The sequence below is a fragment of the Pezoporus occidentalis genome, unplaced genomic scaffold, assembly GCF_034315485.1.
Source record: "Pezoporus occidentalis ecotype Australia unplaced genomic scaffold, CSIRO_AGI_Poc_V1 ctg113, whole genome shotgun sequence".
Taxonomy (NCBI): Eukaryota; Metazoa; Chordata; class Aves; order Psittaciformes; family Psittacidae; genus Pezoporus; species Pezoporus occidentalis.
The window spans coordinates 202486-224699 of NW_026912918.1; the positions used below are offsets into that span (position 1 = coordinate 202486).

The following is a 22214-nucleotide window of genomic DNA, read 5'->3' on the forward strand; positions in this document are numbered from 1 at the left end:
TTATAAAAAAGGTCTTTAAGATAAACAAATGTCGACAGCTATCTAAAATCCTCTCCCACAAGGGTAATCCAGGAAGCCCAGTTGTGGGTCTGTCCAGTTCTCTGAGAAAACTCCCCCCAAATCTATTGAATGTTCCTTTACAAAAGCAGCTAGAATTCTTTTGACTGCATGTACTACCAAGCTTTTGCCTGAGCTGGCTTAATTTTATAAGAAAGAGTGCAGAAGTATTGTGGAAATGTGGCTTATCTTAACTGTTCCTTCCCTTCCTGCTTGTCTTTCCTGACAGCACCCATTAGGCTGCACAACCATATTCAAATGTAAACATCCTACTAGCCATGTCAACATAGTATATTCATGAATTACTGAGCAGTTCCAAAATCACAGTACAGCACAAGACTGGGAAGGTCATTTTGTACAAAACAGAACAGAGGCCTGCAAGCTCCACAAAAAATAAAACTAATTTTTTCTTACTTAAAATTAAATTTTTTTATTGTCATTTATTCAGTGTTTTCACTCTATCACTAGTCATACACTGTATTAGTACTATATTAGATTAGCATTCTATAGTGTCTATTAGATAACATCCTTTTGAATCTAGAAGACACTTTTACCTATAGATTTTCAGTTAGAAAAGATTAAATTGGTGTATTAAGATCCAAACTCTCAGAATTTATACAGAAACTCCAAGAGTGGGATTTAAACATCAAATTTCTAATTCTCTGAAGTTATCACAGCATTTCATATTTTATATTATACACATTTAAATCCTCTTTATCAGTTATGAGACTATTTTAGACACTCTTAAATTATCAAGATTAAATTGGGGCATTTTTCCAGCAGCAGGACTTCAAACTCAGATACTGTTAGCTAATAAGGAGAGAAAGCAGACAAACCAGCTGTTGCTGGACACTGAACTTTTGCCTTTGATCATCCTGTTATTTGATTCATGGCCAAAAACAATCATGTAGGTTTAGCAGAGGATAACAAAGTTTAGTGGGTGACAGAGAAATGGAGAGTAAGTGACATCAATCATAACATACTGCTAACCTTCTATTCTTGTAATAAGACTACTGCCGGAACTTAAAGCTGTTTTCCAGTCCTCTTCTGGATTGAATATTGGTATGACGAAAGACACTTTTTTCCTGCCCTTATAGCAAGAGAAATAGGACAGATAAATAGGAGAATAATAGATAATAAATTTGAAAAATTATTAATATTTTACATATTAAATAATTTGTTCTGTATTTCTCAGATTTGTTTTCTGAACTAGTTTATTCCACACAGTTAGTTAATCTCTCATATTTTAAGGCGGTCTTGCTTAGAAATCTTCCACTATTTTCTCTTCCTTAAAGATGCAGACTTTAAGGAATTTCTCTTCCTTAAAGATGCAGAAGTTTATAGAGGCTATTCAAACTGTGCCTGCAGTCATATCACCCCTTACTCCTTTCCTGTTTCAGCAAATAAAATGGTATCTTTGCCAAACATTTTCCAGAAAAAAAAAAATAATTCTGATCATTTCAAAGAATTCTTGGTATAATTTTGACTCTTCATACCACTTACTAGTCTTCCTGTTGTATAGCACAGCACTCTCCCAGTTGTACACTATGTTCTAATAATTTGATATTAGAACTAAGTAACAGTCATCTAAGAAACCCTATTTGTGGAACAATAACATTTTCACCTATCAAAATATATATTCTATGAGGATCAGATGAACAAAGGAAATTCAGGAAATACAGAAACAGTAAAGAAAAAGAAAACTGTTTTAAGTTATTTATTACCATCACTATTTTAAAGGAATTATCAGGGAGAAGACTGTTTCATATAATGAATCAAAGATTCCTTGGGCTTTTGCTCCTCCTGCTTTTCAAGCACAAAATTCATACATAGAGTGCAGTAGGTCTTTTAAAATTCAGAATCTAAGCACACAATCTATGTCTATCTGCTCTCGTATTTGTGTAAATATTCTTTAGATTCATAAATACAAGTGATGCTAAAATGTGTACATAATGCTATTAGCACGTACAATGCAAATGAATAATGGTATCTGTGACAAGACAGAGACAAAAAACCGATAATGCAACTTAAAATGCCAGCACACTTCTGCCTTCTTACATTTTAACGTAAATTTTCATATTCCTATCAAAGTGTTCATTTGGAATATCTAAATATTTAAAAATGCTATCCCACTTTTTCACTCATCACCTTGAAAGCACTTTGCACTTCAAAAAAGGCAAGGATAAACATTGTTTCTACGCTGCAAATGTAAAAACAAAGGCACAAAATACTTTTTTTCAACACTGGTATTTCCAGTCTCAGACCTCTTCATTAGATTATACTGGTGTCTACCAAAATGCACTCTTACACTCCCTTCTGTTCAAGTTGCCTATCACAATAAATGTAAAGCCTTAGAAATAAGCTGGCTCAGTGCTTCAAAATCAGGATACGTACAATGCATCTTGTACTTTCAAGTGACTAACACTCTGTAAGAAAGGTGCTTCTAAAATTGTTTGCCCAGGCAAGATAAAGAACAAAAATTAAATTATTATTTTATACTTAGCTATATATCATTACAAAATTACATGCTGGATATACTGGAGGAAAAAACATAGTAACTTATCATTACAATCTGTGTGAAATAAAAAAGAGGATTCAATGTTCCTGAAATTCTGTCAAAATAGACTTTTATAAAAATCACAGGATCCATTTAAAAGTGTAACTGAAAAGATGCTAGCAATAATTAATCAGAAATTAATTAACTTCAACTGTCAGCACACCAAGTGAGTTTGCCAGTGCCACACTACTAAGCAGGTAGAGTTTGACCCAGTATGCCTATGCTTAGAGTTGTCCAGCTAACTGAACACCACTATATCCCCACACTAATGTTTTCCTTACCACAATGACATTCTGTATGAAGTACTAACAATATGGTACCTTCAAAATAATCTTCCCATTTAAACCCAGAAAACTGCATCTGCCTACCACAACTAGAGACACTCGGAAAGCCAGTGAAGCTGTATGGAGCTTTTTCTGAACAGCATTTTCATCTTTTTCTTCTTTAGCCTTACACAGACTTTTACGGGGTAGTTAACTACTCTTGGCTCTTCCTGTGGTAGTTGTCGGATTTGCCTTGATACTCGTCAGCTACACACCATCAAAATTTTTCTCTTCATCTCTTTGCCATCCATGAGGGGTATCCGCCAGGCTCTTCCAGATAAACTTCAGAGATCTGCCATTCTATCAGTATGGCAGAATTAACCCACCATCTTTGAGGAAGCTGAAGAAAATGCAGTTCCCTTGAATTCCAGGTGCTGAGATGGGATTCCTTTAACTGATATCCATTCTTCAAAGGAGTTAACAGTGACCAGTATATACCAGAAACGGCTTTACCTAGTAATGAAGGATAAATCCCATTAAAGAAAAACAACTGAACTAGAAAAATCTCTGTGCAGGCTCAGCAGTAAGGCTTAATGTGATCTGTGTTACAGTCTTCATAGGCTGAAGAATGCATCTTCACTGAAATGGCTCAAACTGTGTTTGGTCTAATAGTCCATTTAATGCAATTTTGCTTTTTTACATTCGGAACATACTGTCTGATTTACTGACCAACTGTTACAAATTTAGTGTACAGCTGTTACATGACTATTCTGGATTGAAAAGGGAGCCCACGCCAGGATCTGGATGACTGCAATGCAGAGTGGAACCAGACAGATCAAATAGAACATGGCATCATGAAGACCTAAAAACAAGCTGGTGAAGAAGATGCAAACATAGCTTTCAAGGTGAAGAAGATTAACGGTCAATTCACAACAAAAGGACTCACATTATATACATGTACACACATTACTCTGTACAATCAATCCTAAAAGCAAGTATCGCAGATATCAAATGCACTTCAATTATATTTTCTAATTCTACATACAAATATGCGTTTATGTTGTTTGCTCCTTTCATAATAGCTGGGAGGAAATGATATAATTAGTACACAAAGAGTTTATTTCAATACACTGTAGGCAACCTATGAAATCCTGTTCACTACTATACATCTGTATTATGTAATACAGAAATCAATTTAAGTAATATAATCCAATTACAGAACAGAGCATTTGAAAAGCTTTAGGAGGACTGAAAAATCTGGAAGAGAAATAAAAGCAGAAAATGGAAGTAAACATTTTAATATGAAATTATTTTATTTAAGTTAAAATCTGTGCTTCTAGGTATCCACATAGTGTGTTGTTATAGTTGCTGAGTGCTAGATGGAGGTTTTGATTAATGCATAGAATTAGGTATGGTGTAAAGGGCTATATGAAATAGTAAGCACTGTTTTATTTTGTTTAAAATAAATTATTACAGATAATAAAAGCCATAAAAGGAATACATGTGAGGTTAACATTCATTCTCATTTATTCACATGGATGCATACTACCTCCTCACCTAAATCTTCTCTAAGGAATAAGAGATAAAAACATCAACACATATGAATGAGAAAAGCAAAATATTGGACTTTAATGAGTTCCCTTTTATGCCTTTTTATGAACAGTATGGTTTCTGACAGCTTAAAGCATACATTTAGGCATTTATCTAGTAGCTAAAATCATTATCTACCAGCTGGCATTCTGTTAATTATTGGATTCTAATTACTAAATAGCAGGAAAGTCAACTCAAGCTGAGAAACAGCCCCTAAATGAACTTTCTCTCCATGAGGCAGTTTATATTATTTTCTTTATCATTAAGGGATGAGATAGGAGTCTCACAGAACAGATATGGACGTGATCCAAAAAAATTGAGATCTGTGAAAAAAACTTGAGCAGGCCTTTCAATAAAACCTAAGTTTCTCTGAACCATAAAAGAATCAACTCATATATCACTACATTTAACAGAAAAAATGCTTGCAGCGTTTATCATAGGCCAGATTTAGTCCTTAGTACATATACACACTCATACAGTGATCATGGTTGATCTCAAGTCATGTATATGCTAATGCTACATAAGAAAACAAAAAAACCCACAGGCTCACAAGTGAATTACTAAATCACTTGGGCAACTACATACAAGACTGGAAGCGTTCGCTAGCAGGTCACTGGTGCATAGCCAATGCTTATTGGCAGTAACAATAATTTACCATTTGGATGTTGTTTACTGGCCTGTATGCAATTGCATCTTCAGTCCACCTACAAGTAAACAAGCACCTACATCATGCACACCACATCTACCAGTAGTTAACTGTATGAGCCGTGTCAGCAGGGAGGCCACCAACAAATTACATACCTAGCTAAAGATGAAACAGGACTAAGACATGGTTAACAGGATGTTGGGGTTGTACTTAGCCTGTTCTGCATGCTAAAGAGCAGTTTTCATTAGTAAAATTATTCCATTTACACATGGACTTCAGGAAGGATGAAAAAAAAGAAAGAACATCTGCGAAATCACTCGCGCCAGTGCAATCCTGATTTGGTTGGTTTAAGAAAACAATATTATCCATTGTGCTGTAAAAGCCTGATTTACTGCAGGAATTATGAAAAATATCTTTGGTACACAGAACAAGGAATGGGAAAATATTTCATTAAGGGACTGGGATAAATCAAGAGCAGAGATCAGATTTCATTATAGTAACAGCTGAACCAGTAACTTCAGAAATTTCCATGTCTACATTTTTTTGCACACACAGGAATAAAACATAAAATCTTTCATAAACAGCCCTAATAACACTCTGAATAGAATGTCATGTACTCCAGTAATTCAGTATGAAAGTATTAACAGTTGAAAGTGCCTCCAATAAATAATGAAGAGTTGCTGTCAAATTACTGAGTTCTGAAGAATGAATTTGAAAAGCACACTTCCACGAGAAGTTAGTTGTAATTGTAGAGGCTGTCCAGAAGAGGGAGATTTTAAACTAGGTATCTTTTCCATAGCCCAAACCAAACAGAAAACCCCCAAGCCATATGGGCAGGTAATGCTTTGCTATGATAATGGACAAAAAGAAAAAAAAATCCCGACAGTTTTGGGATTTTTTTGGATTTGGGTCCCAATAGGACTACTGCTAAAATTTTAAGGATACTTAAAAATACTCATTAAACTAGCTTCCACTACAAAATGCTTACCTGATGTATAGTGACCAAATTCCCTAAGAATGTGGTATAACGTGTATATTATTGTATGCAGAACCATGTGTAACACATATGGAAATGTGTACAATATACTGGCCAACTTCATGTGTGAATAAGGTTACACCAAAGAGGAAGACAACTTCTGTAAGAGATACACACTATTCATAGCAGAAGTGACACTTCAGAATTATGATACCAGATGTGAAACCAAGAGGTACTGGATTGCTGCTAAGGAAGAAGACATCACTGTGACTAAGAAACCACACTGAGGCAGAAAAAAATACTGGTAAGTAAGGAAATGTGAATGGTAAGTTCAAAGGCTTTGGTACAGAGGAAGAGAAAGACAGTCCAGGTCTGCGGAATGCCTGGCTTAATCCAGTACTGGAATCACTGTTCAGCAATAATAATTTTCTCACTTCTGATGAATCTTAACAATCCACCCAGCAGTGTTATGATACCTCACAGATAAAGGACAAAGGGGACCGAATTTTCCTTTCTTCTGGAATCTTACTCTTTGTATAAAACTTCTTCACTGTCTTACCAGCTTGGGTGTGCTGCAGGGTACAACTGTAAGAGAGGCATCAAGACAATGATGAACTACTGTCTCAAAAGGTCTTTTGCGGTAAGAATTTCACTCATAACTTGCCAGTTGCCCTAATAAGCTGCTTGGGAATGTGGTCTTTACTGAAGCAGAAAACATAGATGTGTGAATTGCTCAACAGCATGATAGCAACAGAAGACAGGCAAAGCTTAAAACCCAGCACCTTATAGTCGGTTGGTACTCTTCATGGAATTCTGGTGCTCTAATGAAGCAATAATGAAATATCTTTATCATGGAGGATGTCAAGGAGCCATCACACAGCTGAAGAACAAAAATGAGGTCACTGGAATGATGAAGAAGTGTAGATGAGGTCGTGTCATCTTACAGACTTTTTGCTGGAGGCATAAGAATCAGAAGATATATGATTGGTCTCAGCAGACAGCTTTTGATAGACATATTTATCTTTTTTTGGTACAGGGTAAGATGAGCACCAAAGAGCATATTTATGAAGGCAACTTCTAAAGGCAGTATGCTATTAATAAAATGCTATAAAATGTGTAAGATAAATGAAGTAGAGGAGAAAAAGACATCCCCTTCCCTTGGAAGCTGTGACCTTTTTTTGATATGCAAGTAGAAGTCATTCAGAAAGTTTCTGAGCTTCAGCATTCCATATGGTCTTGAGTAAGCAACACATCAAGAAAGGAGGAATGAGGAAATTAAATGACAATATTACACAAAAATAAGTGTGAATAATGATGTTCTATCATTTTCAACAGTAAACTCGTTGCTGGAAAATATGTTTTACTACAGCAAAAGCTGGGGAGTTGCTGAGAATACAAAACCACGCTTTTCTCCACTCAGTCCACAGAACATTAATATATAAAACATACAACATCCCCCAAGCTAAACACAGATAATAAGTTATGTCTTATTAAGATTCTTTTGCTTTGTAAGAGCATATGTGAAATAACTGTGAAAAAAAACCCTAAAGTGACAAGTAGGATCTGTATATAAAAAGCAACTGCTTATCTGTAACATATTCATATTTTCACTATCATTAAATACTGGAACTTTGTTCACAGATTTAGACCCATGGAATGATTGAGGTTGGAAGGGACCTTTGGAGGTCGCCTGCTCCAAACCCCTGCTCAAGCAGGGTCACATAAAGCCAGCTGCCCAGGACTGTGTCTAGACAGCTTTTGAATATTTCTAAGAATGGGGAGTCCACAACCTCCCTGAGTAACCTGTACCACTGCTCAGTTGCCCTCACAATAAAACAGCGTTACCTGATGTTCAGAGGGAATCTCCTGTTTTTCAGTTTATGCCCACTGATCTGGTCCTGTCACTGGGCACCACTGGAAAAAGCCTGAATCAAACCTCTTTGCACCCTTCTATAAAATATTTATACACATTAAGAAGATCCCCCTCATGATTCTTCACCAGCCTGAACAGTCCCAATTCTCTCAGCCTTTCCTCATAGATACTCCAGTCCCTTAATAACCTGTAGTCCTCTGCTGGGTTCTCTCCAGTATGTCCATGTTTCCCTTGTACTGTGGAGGCCGCATTTGGACACAGTGCTCCAGAAGTGGCCTCATCAGTGCTGAGCAGAGGGGAACTTAGACCTGCTGGCAATACTTTGTCTAAGGCAGCCCAAGATAATGCTATTCTCTGCCTTTACCACAAGAACACATTGGTGGCTCATGTTCAGTTTCGTGTTCACCAGGGGCCCCAGGTCCTTTTCTGCCAAGGTGCCTTCCAGCTGGGTGGTCCCGTCATATACTGGTGCCTGGGCTTGTTCCTCCCCAGGTGCAGGACTTGCATTTCTCTTTATTGAACCATGAGAATCCTGTCAACCCATTTCTCCAGCCTCTCAAGATCCCTGTGGATGGCAGCATGACCTCTGATGTGTCAGCCACACCTCCCAGTTTTGTGTCATCAACAAACTTCCTGAGGGTACATCCTGCCCAATCATCCAGATCATTAGTAAAGATGTTAAGCAGGACTGGACATACTATAGACCCTGATGATACACCACTAGTGTAACTACTAGTTAGTAGCCTGTAACTAGACCTCATGCCCTGATAACCATCTACTCCTGGCCATTCAGCCAGTTTTCAACCCATCTCACTGTCTGCTCATCCAATCTATATCAAATGCTTTTTTATGAGGATCTTATGGGAGACAGTTTCAAAGGTCTTACTGAAGACCAAGTAGACAATATCCACCACTTTTACCTCATTTATCAGGCCAGTCATGTAATTCTAGAAGTTTATCAAGTTGGCCAATTATGACTTCCTCTTGGTGAAGCCATGCTGACTACTACTGATGATTTTATTGACCTAATGTGCCTGCAAATGGTTTCCAGGCTTAGCTGCTCCCTCATTGTTGCTATGATTTAATTTTCCACATTAAGAATTTTAATTGTATATTAAGAAAAACTAAGTAATTTAGATTCAGGAAATAGCTTATGGTTTTGGACTGCACCTTCTCTCTCCTCCCAGTAAACAACATTGCTGGAAACTCTTTAAGACATATTTATTCAGGGCCCAAACATTTTGTTAATGCAGAATAAAGGTTCTCTGGCCATCTTGACAATTCACTAACACTATACCTAATTAAGTAAATGCTTCCCAGAACACTTAATAGATGCTGCCAGCTTTGGAGAAGGAGAAAGGACAGTGGAGCTGAGATTGTATTGGAATGGATGAGAGCCCTTCATTATATGTAATTCGCATGTGTGATTTTTTCCTTTTTCCCAAACAGTATGAGCATATTTTAAGCAACCTCCTGTATTCAGTTTCTCTTTGACCCCAACCAGCTTTGTCCTGAGGCAAGTGTATTCTAGCTATCTGCCTATGGCTGAAATCTGAGATAGATCTGATAGGGTTTTAATACGTGTAAGTAATTTTAGCTCAGTCAATGGTCTGAGTACATTGCCATGGGCAAACTGACTCCCTAGAAACAGTCCTGAGTACTCTGGTCTTTGTGGACTTTATGCCCACACAGTAGTCCAATTGCAAAGAAAAGGCCATGCACATTCACACATATATACATACAGAAAACATGTGCAGACTGCTTCAGATTTAAGAAATTATTTTCGAAGGGATAGGCAAAAGAAATATAATTCAGGTGATCCTTGATTAACTGATCTCAGCTTTGTACCTTTATGCTGTTTCTTGCTCTAGTTAAATAAATCAAAGTTCAGCATGACTGAAGTGAAAATACAGGTTTAGAGACTGAGCAAAGTATTTCAGCTCTCTATGTAAGAAATATATCGTTGCTATAGTCCAGAGTCTACTTACTGGGAAAAAAAAAAATATTTGTAATTACTGTGATTTAAAATCCATCCACAAAGGTATCATTTATCTGATTGAAATGGATTAGAACTGCAGGTTTTATGTTTTAAGTCTGATTTTCTCTGAATCATCAAGATTAATATATTCAGCCCTCTCATATCCACATCCAGTTCAACTTAGGACTCTTCTGCAAAAGAAAAGATCACCCTTCTTATTTGCCATTATAATGAGGTTCAAGTCCTCTTCACATCATCTCACTGGCTGGCTATGGACAGAATGCATTAAAATGAAATCAACTCAATCAACTCAATCAAAACAGCCTCAAAGTAAAGCCTTCTTTGCTTGTGTCAGGATGCTTTTCTGAAGACCACCTGTTGTCTTTTCATGCCATGTTTTTACTCAGAGATTTCTTTAGAAAATTCTTCAAATACGACACATTCTACCAGCCTCAGGTGACACAACCAGTCTTTTCTCCTTCAAGAGCTCCACAAAAGTTCACATACAGTTGTCTTCTGTGTATTTAAGGTTGTTCTCTCAAGCAAATCCTTATCAAGACTGATTTTTGCCTTGTAGCCCTGACTTCGGTCATTCCTCATGTTGCCACTTCCTCTTGTTGGTCATAAATAAACACCCTTTGACCCTTTCAGTGTACTGATTCCCTCTTTATTAGTTTTTTACAAAAGCCCATGCATTTCCAATGTGCTAACTAGCAACCTGTGTATTAAGGTCTCCAGGGACTGCAATGAAATCATTAGCATTAGAATGATAAGTAGTATCAAAGCCAAAATTATACTCCTACTTGAGGAAAATTCCCTTCCTCCAGTGATCATACTGCTTTCTCTCAGACAAAAATGTATCTTAAATGCAATGCTGTTAGAATTATGTATTTATGGAAGTAGGTTTATGAGATAAACAAAACACAAAAGCCAGGACAACATCTATCTTGAGGTGATCTCAAAGATTTCTTTTCTTTTTTGCAATAGAACAGGAGGTGGTCAACTACTGAAATTTATCCTTTGTGTTTCAAAATCAGGTAGATACCCTCATGTGTACTGTTTAGGAAATGATTCCTTTAAAAACTATTTCTATTCCTCCACAGATAAAAAACAACAAGAAGATATTTTTTAAAGCACTCATGCTTTTGAAGTGCAGTTCATGCAAACTAATTGCAGATTAATTTGCTTTTTAGATTATTTCATGTTAATTTCTGTGATTTAAAGTATCCCTTTTGAACTCACCTTGGATCAGGTTGAGCAACTTCATTATTCAGGTTCTCATATCCAAATTGATTTAGTATTGTAACCACAAGCATTGGAGCCAAAGATTGGGCAGGCTTTGTAAATAAATCATTGGTGTCAAAAACCATAGAGGAAAGTGGTGATCTAAAATAGTTAAGGAAAAAAAACCAAGAAATGAATGCACAACACAAACTTGTTAGTATATTAATTACAACAGTGATTTTTAAAGTCCTTTTAATATGCAGATGGTAACTGTTATGATACTTGGCTTTATATAGTTCATCCATTATAGCAAACAGATCAATCATCATAATGAAATTTAAATTTCTTTGGAAATGAAAGGTAATAAACCTCTGGTGTATATATACAGCATGGCCCCGATTCTGAAATGACTTGCACTCAAATTCAACTTTGTGCACATAGAGTGATAACTGAAGTGAAGTTAGACTGAACAGTGCAGGGAGAGTTAATTACTTCAGAATTTACATGCATGTGGCCAGAAAAGGAGGCATTTTTTTATTCATGAAAGCAATAGCTCTCACCTTTGAGGGGCAAGTCCTTTCATACAGTTACCAGGACTGAATCTGCACTTAAATAAACATTGATGGAAGCAGTGGGAAGTTACCTGCACCTTGGTAAAAATCCAGAAGATCCATGAGTTGTAATATGTTACATCACAGCAGGTTTTATCAATTTTTATTTCAGAGAGATAACAGCAACCAGTTAGACTTTGAAATTTACACTTGAAGTAGCATAGGCAAAGTTTTATAAGCACCTTTTCCATGTTAGAAAGGCCTTATTCAGAAAATTTTGTAAATTACAATAAATGTGTGTGGTTACAGAATAATTCAATTGAAGCTAACAAAAATAGAAACACAAAAAAAAATTAAGGACCTGGCTTATACTATGTATAATTAAAACTAGAAATTACTTAATAATCTGTTGCAATCACTCTACTGAATTAACTGCAGGAAACTTGAATAAAGTTCATATCTTTATTTATGCTAAGTTGCTCATACAAAAACTAGTTCTGTGTCAAGGATCCAAGACTATTTACTGTCTTTACTTTGACATGATCTAGCTTATGAAAGAGTAACATGGCAAGGAGATAGCATATTTACAGAAAAAGTTCTGATGGACATACCTCCACTTGTGCTTTATTAAATCTGCATCAACAGTATCTGCCAAAGGCAAATTGAACAAACTAAATGAAGCTTGCACAATTACCCAAAAAAGGACAAAATATTTAAGATGATCACAGTTCTTATATACACTTTCATAATGAAATCGTAACTGACATTCTAGCATACATACCCCAATACTGACCTTTCCACAACCACAGAGACTTTCTTTAAAACTAAGTGATTTATCTGTTTAAACAGCAGTTCTGAAAGCATTATTAGATCTGTTCTTAACTGAGAATTACAAAGCAATATGCAAACCTAGGTTTTTTCTCTTTTCTCTTTTTTTCTCGGACACTGGTGCAAAAGGTCATAAATATTTACTTGAGGTTATCAGTAAATGTCACTTAAAATGACATGGAGAAGAGAAGCACCTGAGAGGAAAGAGTGACTGAAAATTTCTTCTTGAAATTTGAAAAGGACATGAGCATTACTAGAAAGACCATATGGAAGACAAACTTCCAAGTGGGAGAATTAGGACAATAAAAAGATTTTATATGCATTCCTATATATTTACTTACATTGTATTCATGTTTGCATATGTGTGTATATATATGCCTTTAAACACACTCACCCAGAAACAACTCTTAAACTGTGAAGAGAATCCATAAACTCAAATATTGAGATTCCTATGTCTTAGTACATTTTGGGTGTGATTAGCTTTTATTTAGAAGAGGCTTTGAACAACTAGCACTTTAAACATAGAGTCTTTAGATACCTTAGAGGTTTTTTTTTCTCCTGGGGAAATCAACATATATCTTCACCATTTAAAGTATGCAGGTAATGAGATTCAATTTATTGTTCACACAATTCAGTGTTAACAGTAGCCCATGACTGAAATACTGAAAATGAGAATGAAAACAGGGAAAAGAAGAAAAAAAGATGAAGAAAAGGATGGTAGGAAAGAACATGTAGAAAGAATGCATTAAAATAGAAAATTAAAAAAAAAAACCACCACCAAACCACTGTAACAATATTCTGATACAAAAGGTCTTTATTTTTAAATAAGAGCTTCTCTGCTGAGATCTCCTCTGTCTACGTGGATCAGAAGAGATTCTGCTTCCCTTGAATCTCATGTTATAGCAGGTAAGTGGCTGGAAGCATGGGGCTGCAAACCTTCATCACTGTTCATACTTCAGGCTTTTTTTTTTTAAGCAGAAATTAAAAGCTGAAGCAGAATAAAAAGAAAGCTGAAAAAAATTGTAACTGGAGTTTCAACATTTTTAACAAGAGAAACAGAACAGAAAGAAAACCATAAAAGAAGTGGCAAAATCTTCACGCTATTAAAAGCAAGTGTCCACTCTGTTAGAATTATTTAAGCTGTATCTATGAAAAGGGAAGTGTATTTACTTACATGTTTGTCATGAGGTAAAATGCCAACAGATAATAGTGTTCTGACCCTAGAATAAACATGACAGCAGCAGCTACTCCTTCAAAGTAGAAGGAAAACAAGATGATTCTGTAATAACCAAACTTCTTCAGTGAAGCATGACTGAGAAGAACAAGGCACTGAAAAGATAATATATACACACATATGATATACATACAGTATCTCAGCATTAGGAGAGCTATAAAGCACAGACCAGATGTAATTTATTATTAACCATTAAGGAAAAAAAAAACAAGAACAAACAAAACTAAAGCACAAACCAACCCTTTGTGAAAAGTTCAAGTAAAAACTAGGAACTGAAAAAAAGAACTATCTACTGGCTCATTCTATGCTACCTCTACCAGGTAAGAAGGATTTTTCACTCAAAACCAGCCAGCTGAGAACTACAATATCCTGAGGAAGATACTGTTTCCCACATTGCCTAACTATTATTTAATGCTCATGAACTTTATGTCTGATATCCCTTAAATAGTTAAATTTGCAGTAATATTAATTGTAAACCAAGCATTTGCCATTTTAACTGCTGGTCAAAAATATTTTCAATAATTGTTTTTCTCATCAATATTACTACTTTCATTGGCATTTGTAGAAATTAAGCACAAATTTTAGGTTGATAAAGCAAGCTCACCAAGACAGCTGATGGAAGCAAGTTAGAGACTTCACTAGCAAGTAGAGAAAGGCAGATGCCATTGGACAGCACGTATGGCTACGTTTTAGTTCTGCCAATCATAGCAAGCAGTAATCCATACGAGAAGCTAGTGATGGCTAACCTCATGAAAATGGTATTAAGTGCTGATTATAGTATAAACAAAGAGTAAGCTCTTCTCTATTGTTCCTCACTTTACATTTTGTAATGAATTATGTTCTTTTTATCATACGAGCCTATGTGACCATCTATATGCATGCAGTCCTCATCACTATCATAAAAAATACTCACTGACTCTATAAAGATACACATTTTCTCCTCCCTCTGTGTTACAGAGATGAATAGTGTAATATTAAAATGAAGAACAGGAAAGAATTCTCTTTGTACATTTGTTCACACATTTAAATGCTTTAACATAATGAATTAAAACCAGGATGCTACAGTCAAAGATTACTGTGGCAAATACTATCATAAGTTCAAGTTTTCTACTTAAACCAAGGATCAGGGGGGTAAAAAAAGTCTGGAAAGTTGGTATAAGAAAAAAATCTTGTTTAAAGAAACTTAAATATCCTCGTCCCCTGGCTGTTTTCAGGCATTTTACAGAAAAGTGCCCACACTAGAAATGGTACAGGATTATTGAATGCCTGTTTATTGTAAAAACCACGACCTTGTCTCCCTGTAATTGAGAAATAACCCTGTCTCAGGAAGTACTTATGACTGAATATTCCTTAATTCCTGCATGTTTCCAAGACTGCATATTTCTAAGCAAACTAACTTAATGATGCAAATTTAGATTGTTTGCCTGTGTTTCAGCAACAGTTTCCTTGTAGACAGGTTTTATTCTCCACGACCACTACTAAAAGGAAGCAGAGGCAGAAGTACAAGCCACTGAAGCACAAATTCCTAAGAAGGGGCTTTAGTTTACAAGGGCTGGGTGCTTTTCCAGCAAGTGAAGTTCAGGATGTTGACACAAGAGAATTCTCTTATATCTTGAGCTCAAAGGGACAAAACTTGAGGAAAATAAGGTCATAGCAAACACTCTTATGGTTCAGTGACCTAGACAAGAGTCTCTGGGGAGCAGAGAGAGATGTGTTTTCTGAAAGACGGTTGGTTTCACACTGTCACGCTGATTTTATCAACAAAAGTGATTGCTATATATAGAGTGTAAAAATATTTAAGCTTTCCTAACATCTGTAGCTTTTGATTTATTTCCAAAGTTCATCAGCTAGTTATTTGAGTTGCAGGAAAAAAAAAAAAAAAGACCCAAACCTGTGGTAAGGATAAAAGTTGAAATTGCAGATATTTAGGAGTTATGGAACAAAGAAGATACATTTAGGATTTGTATGTTGAGCTGTGAATTCCAGATGCATTTGCACACATCTTCTTTTACATATTACTTACTGAAACCCACTATCATTTAACAAATGTAACAGCCCGATTGTCAGAAATTTTGAGCACCATGACACCTATGAGAAAAGTCAGGTACTCAGCTTTGAAACTGAAAGTTTTAAAAGATGCAGTGAAAGAAGTTAGAAGGGAATGAACAGAAGAATTTTTTGCTCCACTTCAGACAAGTTTACATTCTGAGGGACTTATTTTTGCTGCTTTTCTTGATCTCACACATTACTTGTTAGGGTTCTCTTTTCTTTTCCAGTTCATTACTCCTCCCCCCATCCCTGGCTGAGGTTTTGAAAGTGTGTCTCTCTCTACCAAGCGAATATAGCTGACCAAGACAGAAGAGAACAAAATAAATGGGAATGTATTATTCTCCAAGAGCAGCTATTTGGAGTTTTGTTTGGTTCTCATGACTGAGATACCACGTATTTCAACAATGCTTTCAATACCTAATAAATTTTTCTGGTGTTTTGTGCAGTTTATCTCAGAAACTTCGTGAAGAAGAGATTATTTTTTCATCCTGTATTAAAAATCAAAAACAAAGAGAAAAGAATCTAGAATTCTAGAGATTTTGCTTTTAGAAGCTTTTTATCTTGACGATGTTTTTCATTCCTTTATACTTGGGTATTATAAACCCTGTGGGATCCAAAACATTCACTCCTTGCATGCTTAAATCTTACATTCTTGTAAACATATACTCTACCAGTCTGCCTGCCTGTTCTCACTACTCTACCCTTACATTTAGGTAGCCTGTACATACAGAAACTTTCTTCTTTTAGAGCATTGGTGACCTAGACTTGTCTCTTGGTATAGCCAATGGTTTATGGTTTATTAATAAATTAATAATGGTTTATTAGACAGCATGTTTCCAACACAGTGTAAATGGATACCTTAAACTAATGAAAACTAGTAAAACACCATGTTTTCATATTTTGGAATAAAAAAGGTGTAGCTGCCTACCTGAGGACAAATAAAGCCTGCTCCATACATGATGCTTCTTAATGAGGAAGAGAGGACATCCTTAGGAATAAGATTATCTGCAAAGATCATCATAAAATTGTTGCAGAAGGCTACGTGGAAGACTTGGAAAAAGTTCATTCTCTGTCATTATCTGTTTGGTCAATGAAATTACAGAGGACCAGGAGAGAGTTCCATCACCGTTTTCCAGATTAGCATTCTCCATACAGATTTCTCGCTGCTCATACTGCCTAGTACTGTATTTGCCTGTGTAACACATACAGGGTGTTGCTAATGCTGCGACCAAAACAGCGAAAGCCTGAAAACAGGCAAAATTTTCAATATTATTTGATATGAGATCACAAAAGAGAATGCTTGTTGAGCCAAGTAATGTTGCTACTTGGATGTATTCAATAAGCTGAAGCCTACTTTCATGTCGTGTTGAAATCTCTGCAAAGAGCGCACACTGCGCTAGAAGCACAAACGTCAGCAAACCATCAAAAGAACATGACGCAATGATGAAGTGAAGACCACTTTGCCAGTCCCCTTCTTCATAATGTTTCCAAGGAAACCAAGGAAGCAAAAAGGCTAATGCGTATAAAGGAGCTCCATATAAGATTGAGATGGCGTCTTGAGCAGCATGTGAATGTGGAGTTATCTTGCATATACCCAAAAAGAGGATCATTAATGGCATTCCATATCATAAATACAACCTGGCACAAACAAGCAAGAAACACTACAGAATTTATTATTAGTGTGATTTTTCTGCAGAGGTTATACAAATACAAAAGCAATACATACCACGTTTATTTAAAATAAATCTCTGTTGAAAAAATAAAGATGGAAGCTCAGGTCAAAACAGTCTCCAGAACTAATTCTTAAGTGTATTTATAGTAATTTTGAAAAACAAGATGAAAAGCAGGCAGGTGCCCAACTACACATGAAATAAACCCCTGTCTCTAAGACTTCATTCTTTCAAAAGCTTATTTATTTCAGCTTTCATCTTGCAAAGCCTAAATATTACACTCACATTAAGTAATTCAAAACATGAGCCAGCCCATTACTTTCAGGAGACCATTTACGATAAGGGTTGCTCACACGGATAATGACTTGCAGAGTAAAGGCAGTATTCAAGCACTTAAACAATCCATAGGAAAGCACTAATGTCACACACATTGATAGAGCTGAGGTACAAGATTAGTTTACAAAATTACTTCAAGCTATCAAAGGAAAAAAAATTTTCATCAGTTAAAGTCTGGAGATTCTTAGTCTAAAGACTGTAAACGATGTGCTTTACATGTACCTTCACTTGCTTATGGATTAACTAAATGTAAAATTAATTTACTGTATAACTATTTGCTCTGCATCCAAAAGTTAATTTGTAAGTAAAAAAACCCCCAATCTTACTGTGTTGTGATAACACAGACACAAAGCACAACATGGTAATCAGAATACTCCATTGTACCATACCTGTGCTTGATGAAATGCTGCTTCTGAAATCTTGTGTTGGTTTAGGAAAAGCTTAACATAGTAGAAGTTAAAGATACTGTTCATCATTCCAGCACCTAATGTAGTCATGGAATACGCCAGTGCATTAGGATGAATTCCCAAAACAAACTTTGTCTGCAAGAACAATTCTTTTCTTCCTCAAGTTACAAAAAAGAATTACAACAGTTGATAGTAAAATTTTCCAAATTAAATTACATGGGAAATTTGCTTTTTCAGACATGTGGAAATGGATTCTTAGGGGGAAATTTCCCCATTCTTATTTCCTTTTTTTTTTTTTAATGAGAAACACTTTGCTGAGTTATAAGACACTGAGCCCAAAACTGAATAGATGGAAATACTAAGAAGTCAGTGATATTCCTAAGTATAACCAGTTCCTAAAACTCAATGGGACAAGTAGACAAAAATGTAAAAGAATCCCTTCCTAACTGGTGCACAGACTCAATAGAAAAATCTACTATTGCTGACACTAATCTTGGTGTAGAGTTCAAATAATTGTATACATTTTAGAGCTGTCTTACTAGCTACATAGTTTTAAAATTATGGACTGCATAGGAATGAAGTGGCTCAATTCATCCCCTTACGTATTCCATTGCTATGAATGTCAAATGCAGCATGCACTTAGATGAGTATTTCTTTCAAAACAAATAGCAAGTTTTGTCCTTGTATTTTTAAATGCTAATTGTTAACAAGCTAGGGAAACAACTTTAACCTAATAAATTAATGAGATATGAATGGAAACCATAAACCATAAACTTTTAAGAGTTTAAACATTTTGATTTGCTTTGCATGTAAATAAAATCTAGCATGTAACACATGTATATAGCATTCTAAGCCTGTCCAAATAACAAAGATTCAGCCCAAGAATAGAGAGCTCTTTAATATATCAAGCAAATCTTCAGCCAACAATTTTTTGAGATGCTAACCTTTTCCATCTATCTAGCAATTCACTTAAGCATATTTGGAATAAACTATTCTGTGAAAATAACTAGTTCCTGGAAACCTCTACCTTTTAAAACTCAGTAATGATTATGTAAAGGTAGTCATTGACCACATTTGATTCTATAAGCCCAATGCAAAAATACTTCTCCCAGGTATCTGGTTTTAGCTGAGGTTTTATTCATCTGTGCACCTGTCTGAAGGAAGCTGTCTGTCATTAATTTAGAGATATTTCAGGTTCAAACTCAGGCCTTACTACACACTCTGGCTCCAGAGCTTTACAACCTACTTTTTGTCAATAGCCCACACTTTGCTCCTCTGCATGTTAACATGTTTACCCTAAATGAAATTTTCAAATATCCATCAAAATACCTACTTTGAATATCTGCTTGTTCAGCTCAATAAGCAGATCTATAAACAACTCCCCAAACACCTCACAAAAATGACCATGGAAGAAACAGGAAATGAAAACCAAGGCTGTTTTCAGCATTCCTGTGGCTTACAAAGTGGCTGAAGCCAGGCTGTTGCAAGGGAAGATGGTAAAATCCTAATCGCCAGGTAAGGGCCAGGCAAAAGCCACAAGTCAGGAGGGACTGAACATGTGCCTGTTCTGGCAAGTGACGGAACAGCAGGTTTTCCACCCCTGATGCAGAAAATGAACTCCTGAAGAGCAAATAAAATGTGGATGCATCTTTGCATATATATTTAAGATACTCCAACATGAAACAAGATGCACAGAGGAGACAACTTCACACTACAGGTAAAAAAAACAAAACCAAAAACCAAACCAAACCAAAAATCAAGCTGACAACTTGATCCAAAGCATTTCTAAAGCCAATTTATTTGTAAGAATATAACTGAATTTTTAGGCACTTGAGGATGATTGTAATGTGTATTTTCAAGCTGTAGAGAAAATTCCATTTTCAAGTGATGAAATTTTGCCTTTTTTTTTTATTTGTAGCAAGTTTGGTTTTGTAAACTTTTACTGAGAAACCTATAGTGAAGACAAAGCTGTTGAAAAGATGCCCATTTGAAATGTTTATATTTTAAAGTAAGTTTGATGTTACTGTGAAAGTCATTACAGTAAGTGTGTTACTGATCAAGTCTCACTTAGGTATTTTAAGGCATGCATGTTCAAGCCTCCACAAATGTACTTGATGAAGTGGTTTTGGAAAGGTAGACTTCTCATCTCTATTTCTCCCTGGAGATCCTTGCTTAGGTCTTCAAAAGGAGAACTGGGAGCTCCCCTTTTCCTCCAGTTCCAGGAGCACCAAGAATAAAGTGCTTCGAATTAAAACACTGCCAGCAAACTAACAGTAATTTCTCAAATCATGTTTGACTCAATTCCTTCCTACACACACAGGAAAAAAAGAAATAAATCCCCTGAGCTTCAGAATATTTGAAAGTAAAAAGAAATTTGAAATTTCTTCAATAAAAACCTTTTAACAACACACAAACAGGTCTCTGGTGTTATGACTAACTGTAATATACAGGATCTGACACAACTCTTTACGCTAATTGGTACAGCTGGCCCTGTAACTTGTGTATGAAATAAGTTCAATTAGAAGTTGAGGTACCACACTTCCTTCCTCAAAGATGCACTCTTTAATGGTATAACAATGAAATCACACATGACTACCCTCTCTCTCTCGCTCTTCTTAATTGTCAGCCTTTATATTGAGTAGGTTAGAGCACAGGTGTTGACATTTTGTGACTCACAGAAGGCAGCTCAGTCTAGTGGTTACAACCGTGTTAGTACAGCTGAGCCAAAAGAACAGACTGTTTAAACCAGTGAGACACTGCATACTTGCGTTTCTCCCAGGCGATGACAATCGCTAGAAGAAACTAGAGCATGAGTCTAAAGAAAAGCGGGTTCCCAAGCAATAGCAGATTTTGACTGAAGCACACTAGCTGACATCATGGTCTGCTGGGCTGGGTCCCACACTGCAGCACAATGCCCACACTCCTGACAAACTGGTCGGACACAAGTATCTTCCTCATCTTTCTACCATGACTTGAACCACATTAAGGCAGAACAAAGAATAAAGGCTTTCCTAGTCCCGAGCAGTAACACTGCGGGGAAATGCTGCTGAAGCAGAGGGCGGATGCAAACACAAAGCACTTGGAGCAGGAGGGGAGGAGATGTTCTGATGCCGCCACCCTCCCAGCCCGCGATGCTGTGGCTGGCCAGCTGCGGCTCCTGGCAGGCACGGGGCTCCAGAAACTTGCAGGGCTTGAAGTCTGGAGATGCTCATCTGTTAAAACTGGTCAAATCAACCCAGCTTTCCCTCAGCAGCTCTACAGATACGGGACACGGCTCCTCCCCCCTCGGGGGGAAAGAAGCGGGAGCGAGCGGTGAGCGCCCCAGAACCACGCGGGGATGGAAACGGCCGTTTCCAGCCGTGACAGCCGCTCCGCAGCTGCACGCCCCAGCGGGACCACACTCGGCTCTGCCCTCCCCTGCCGCGCTCGGGCGCCGAGGCTCCCCGGGGAGGTGGCGGGACCGCGGCCCGCACCTGGGCGTGACGCCGCTAAGGTAACCGAGGCGCGGGCTGAGCCCCTCCTCACACGCTCTTCCTCAGCGCTCCCCGGGGGCTCCCGACACGGGGCGACCAGGAGCCACAACTGCCCTGCGCCCGGCCGCGCTGCCCAGCCCTGGGCTGTGCCAGCTCTGCTGCAGCGCAGACCCACCGGCACCCCCCACGGCAACCAGCTGCCGCCATTAACCCTTCAGGGCCCAGCAACCACCTCCCACCTCACCGCCACCACCCAACCTCCACCGACGGGAGGCAGCGCAGCCAGCTGCCGGGGCGGGGCGTAATTAGCCCAGACCAACCTTCCCTTCATTCTCATTGGCAGGTTGATACGAATTCGCTTTGCGATTGGTGTAGGCTCCTTTCGATCTGTCCTGCAGGCGGCTTCCCATTGGCTCCCCGCGGAGGAGGTGAGGGTGTTGTGTTTGAATCGCGGGGGGACGGTGGGCGGGTGGCTGTAGCTTGCCACGTTGCCGCCGGCGGC

General features: G+C 37.4%; 1 protein-coding gene across 1 annotated transcript; it reads right to left on the bottom strand.

The window, feature by feature from the left end:
* Positions 1-1760: 1760 nt before the first annotated feature.
* Positions 1761-22064, bottom strand: LOC134171784 (transmembrane protein 180-like). The gene is given in 9 exon segments (XM_062634331.1): positions 1761-3750; positions 11183-11326; positions 12327-12410; positions 13718-13872; positions 16755-16893; positions 16895-17377; positions 17379-17464; positions 18222-18397; positions 21971-22064. Coding segments are annotated over 9 exon segments (1476 nt in total). The 5' UTR covers positions 22050-22064; the 3' UTR covers positions 1761-3620.
* Positions 22065-22214: the final 150 nt, after the last annotated feature.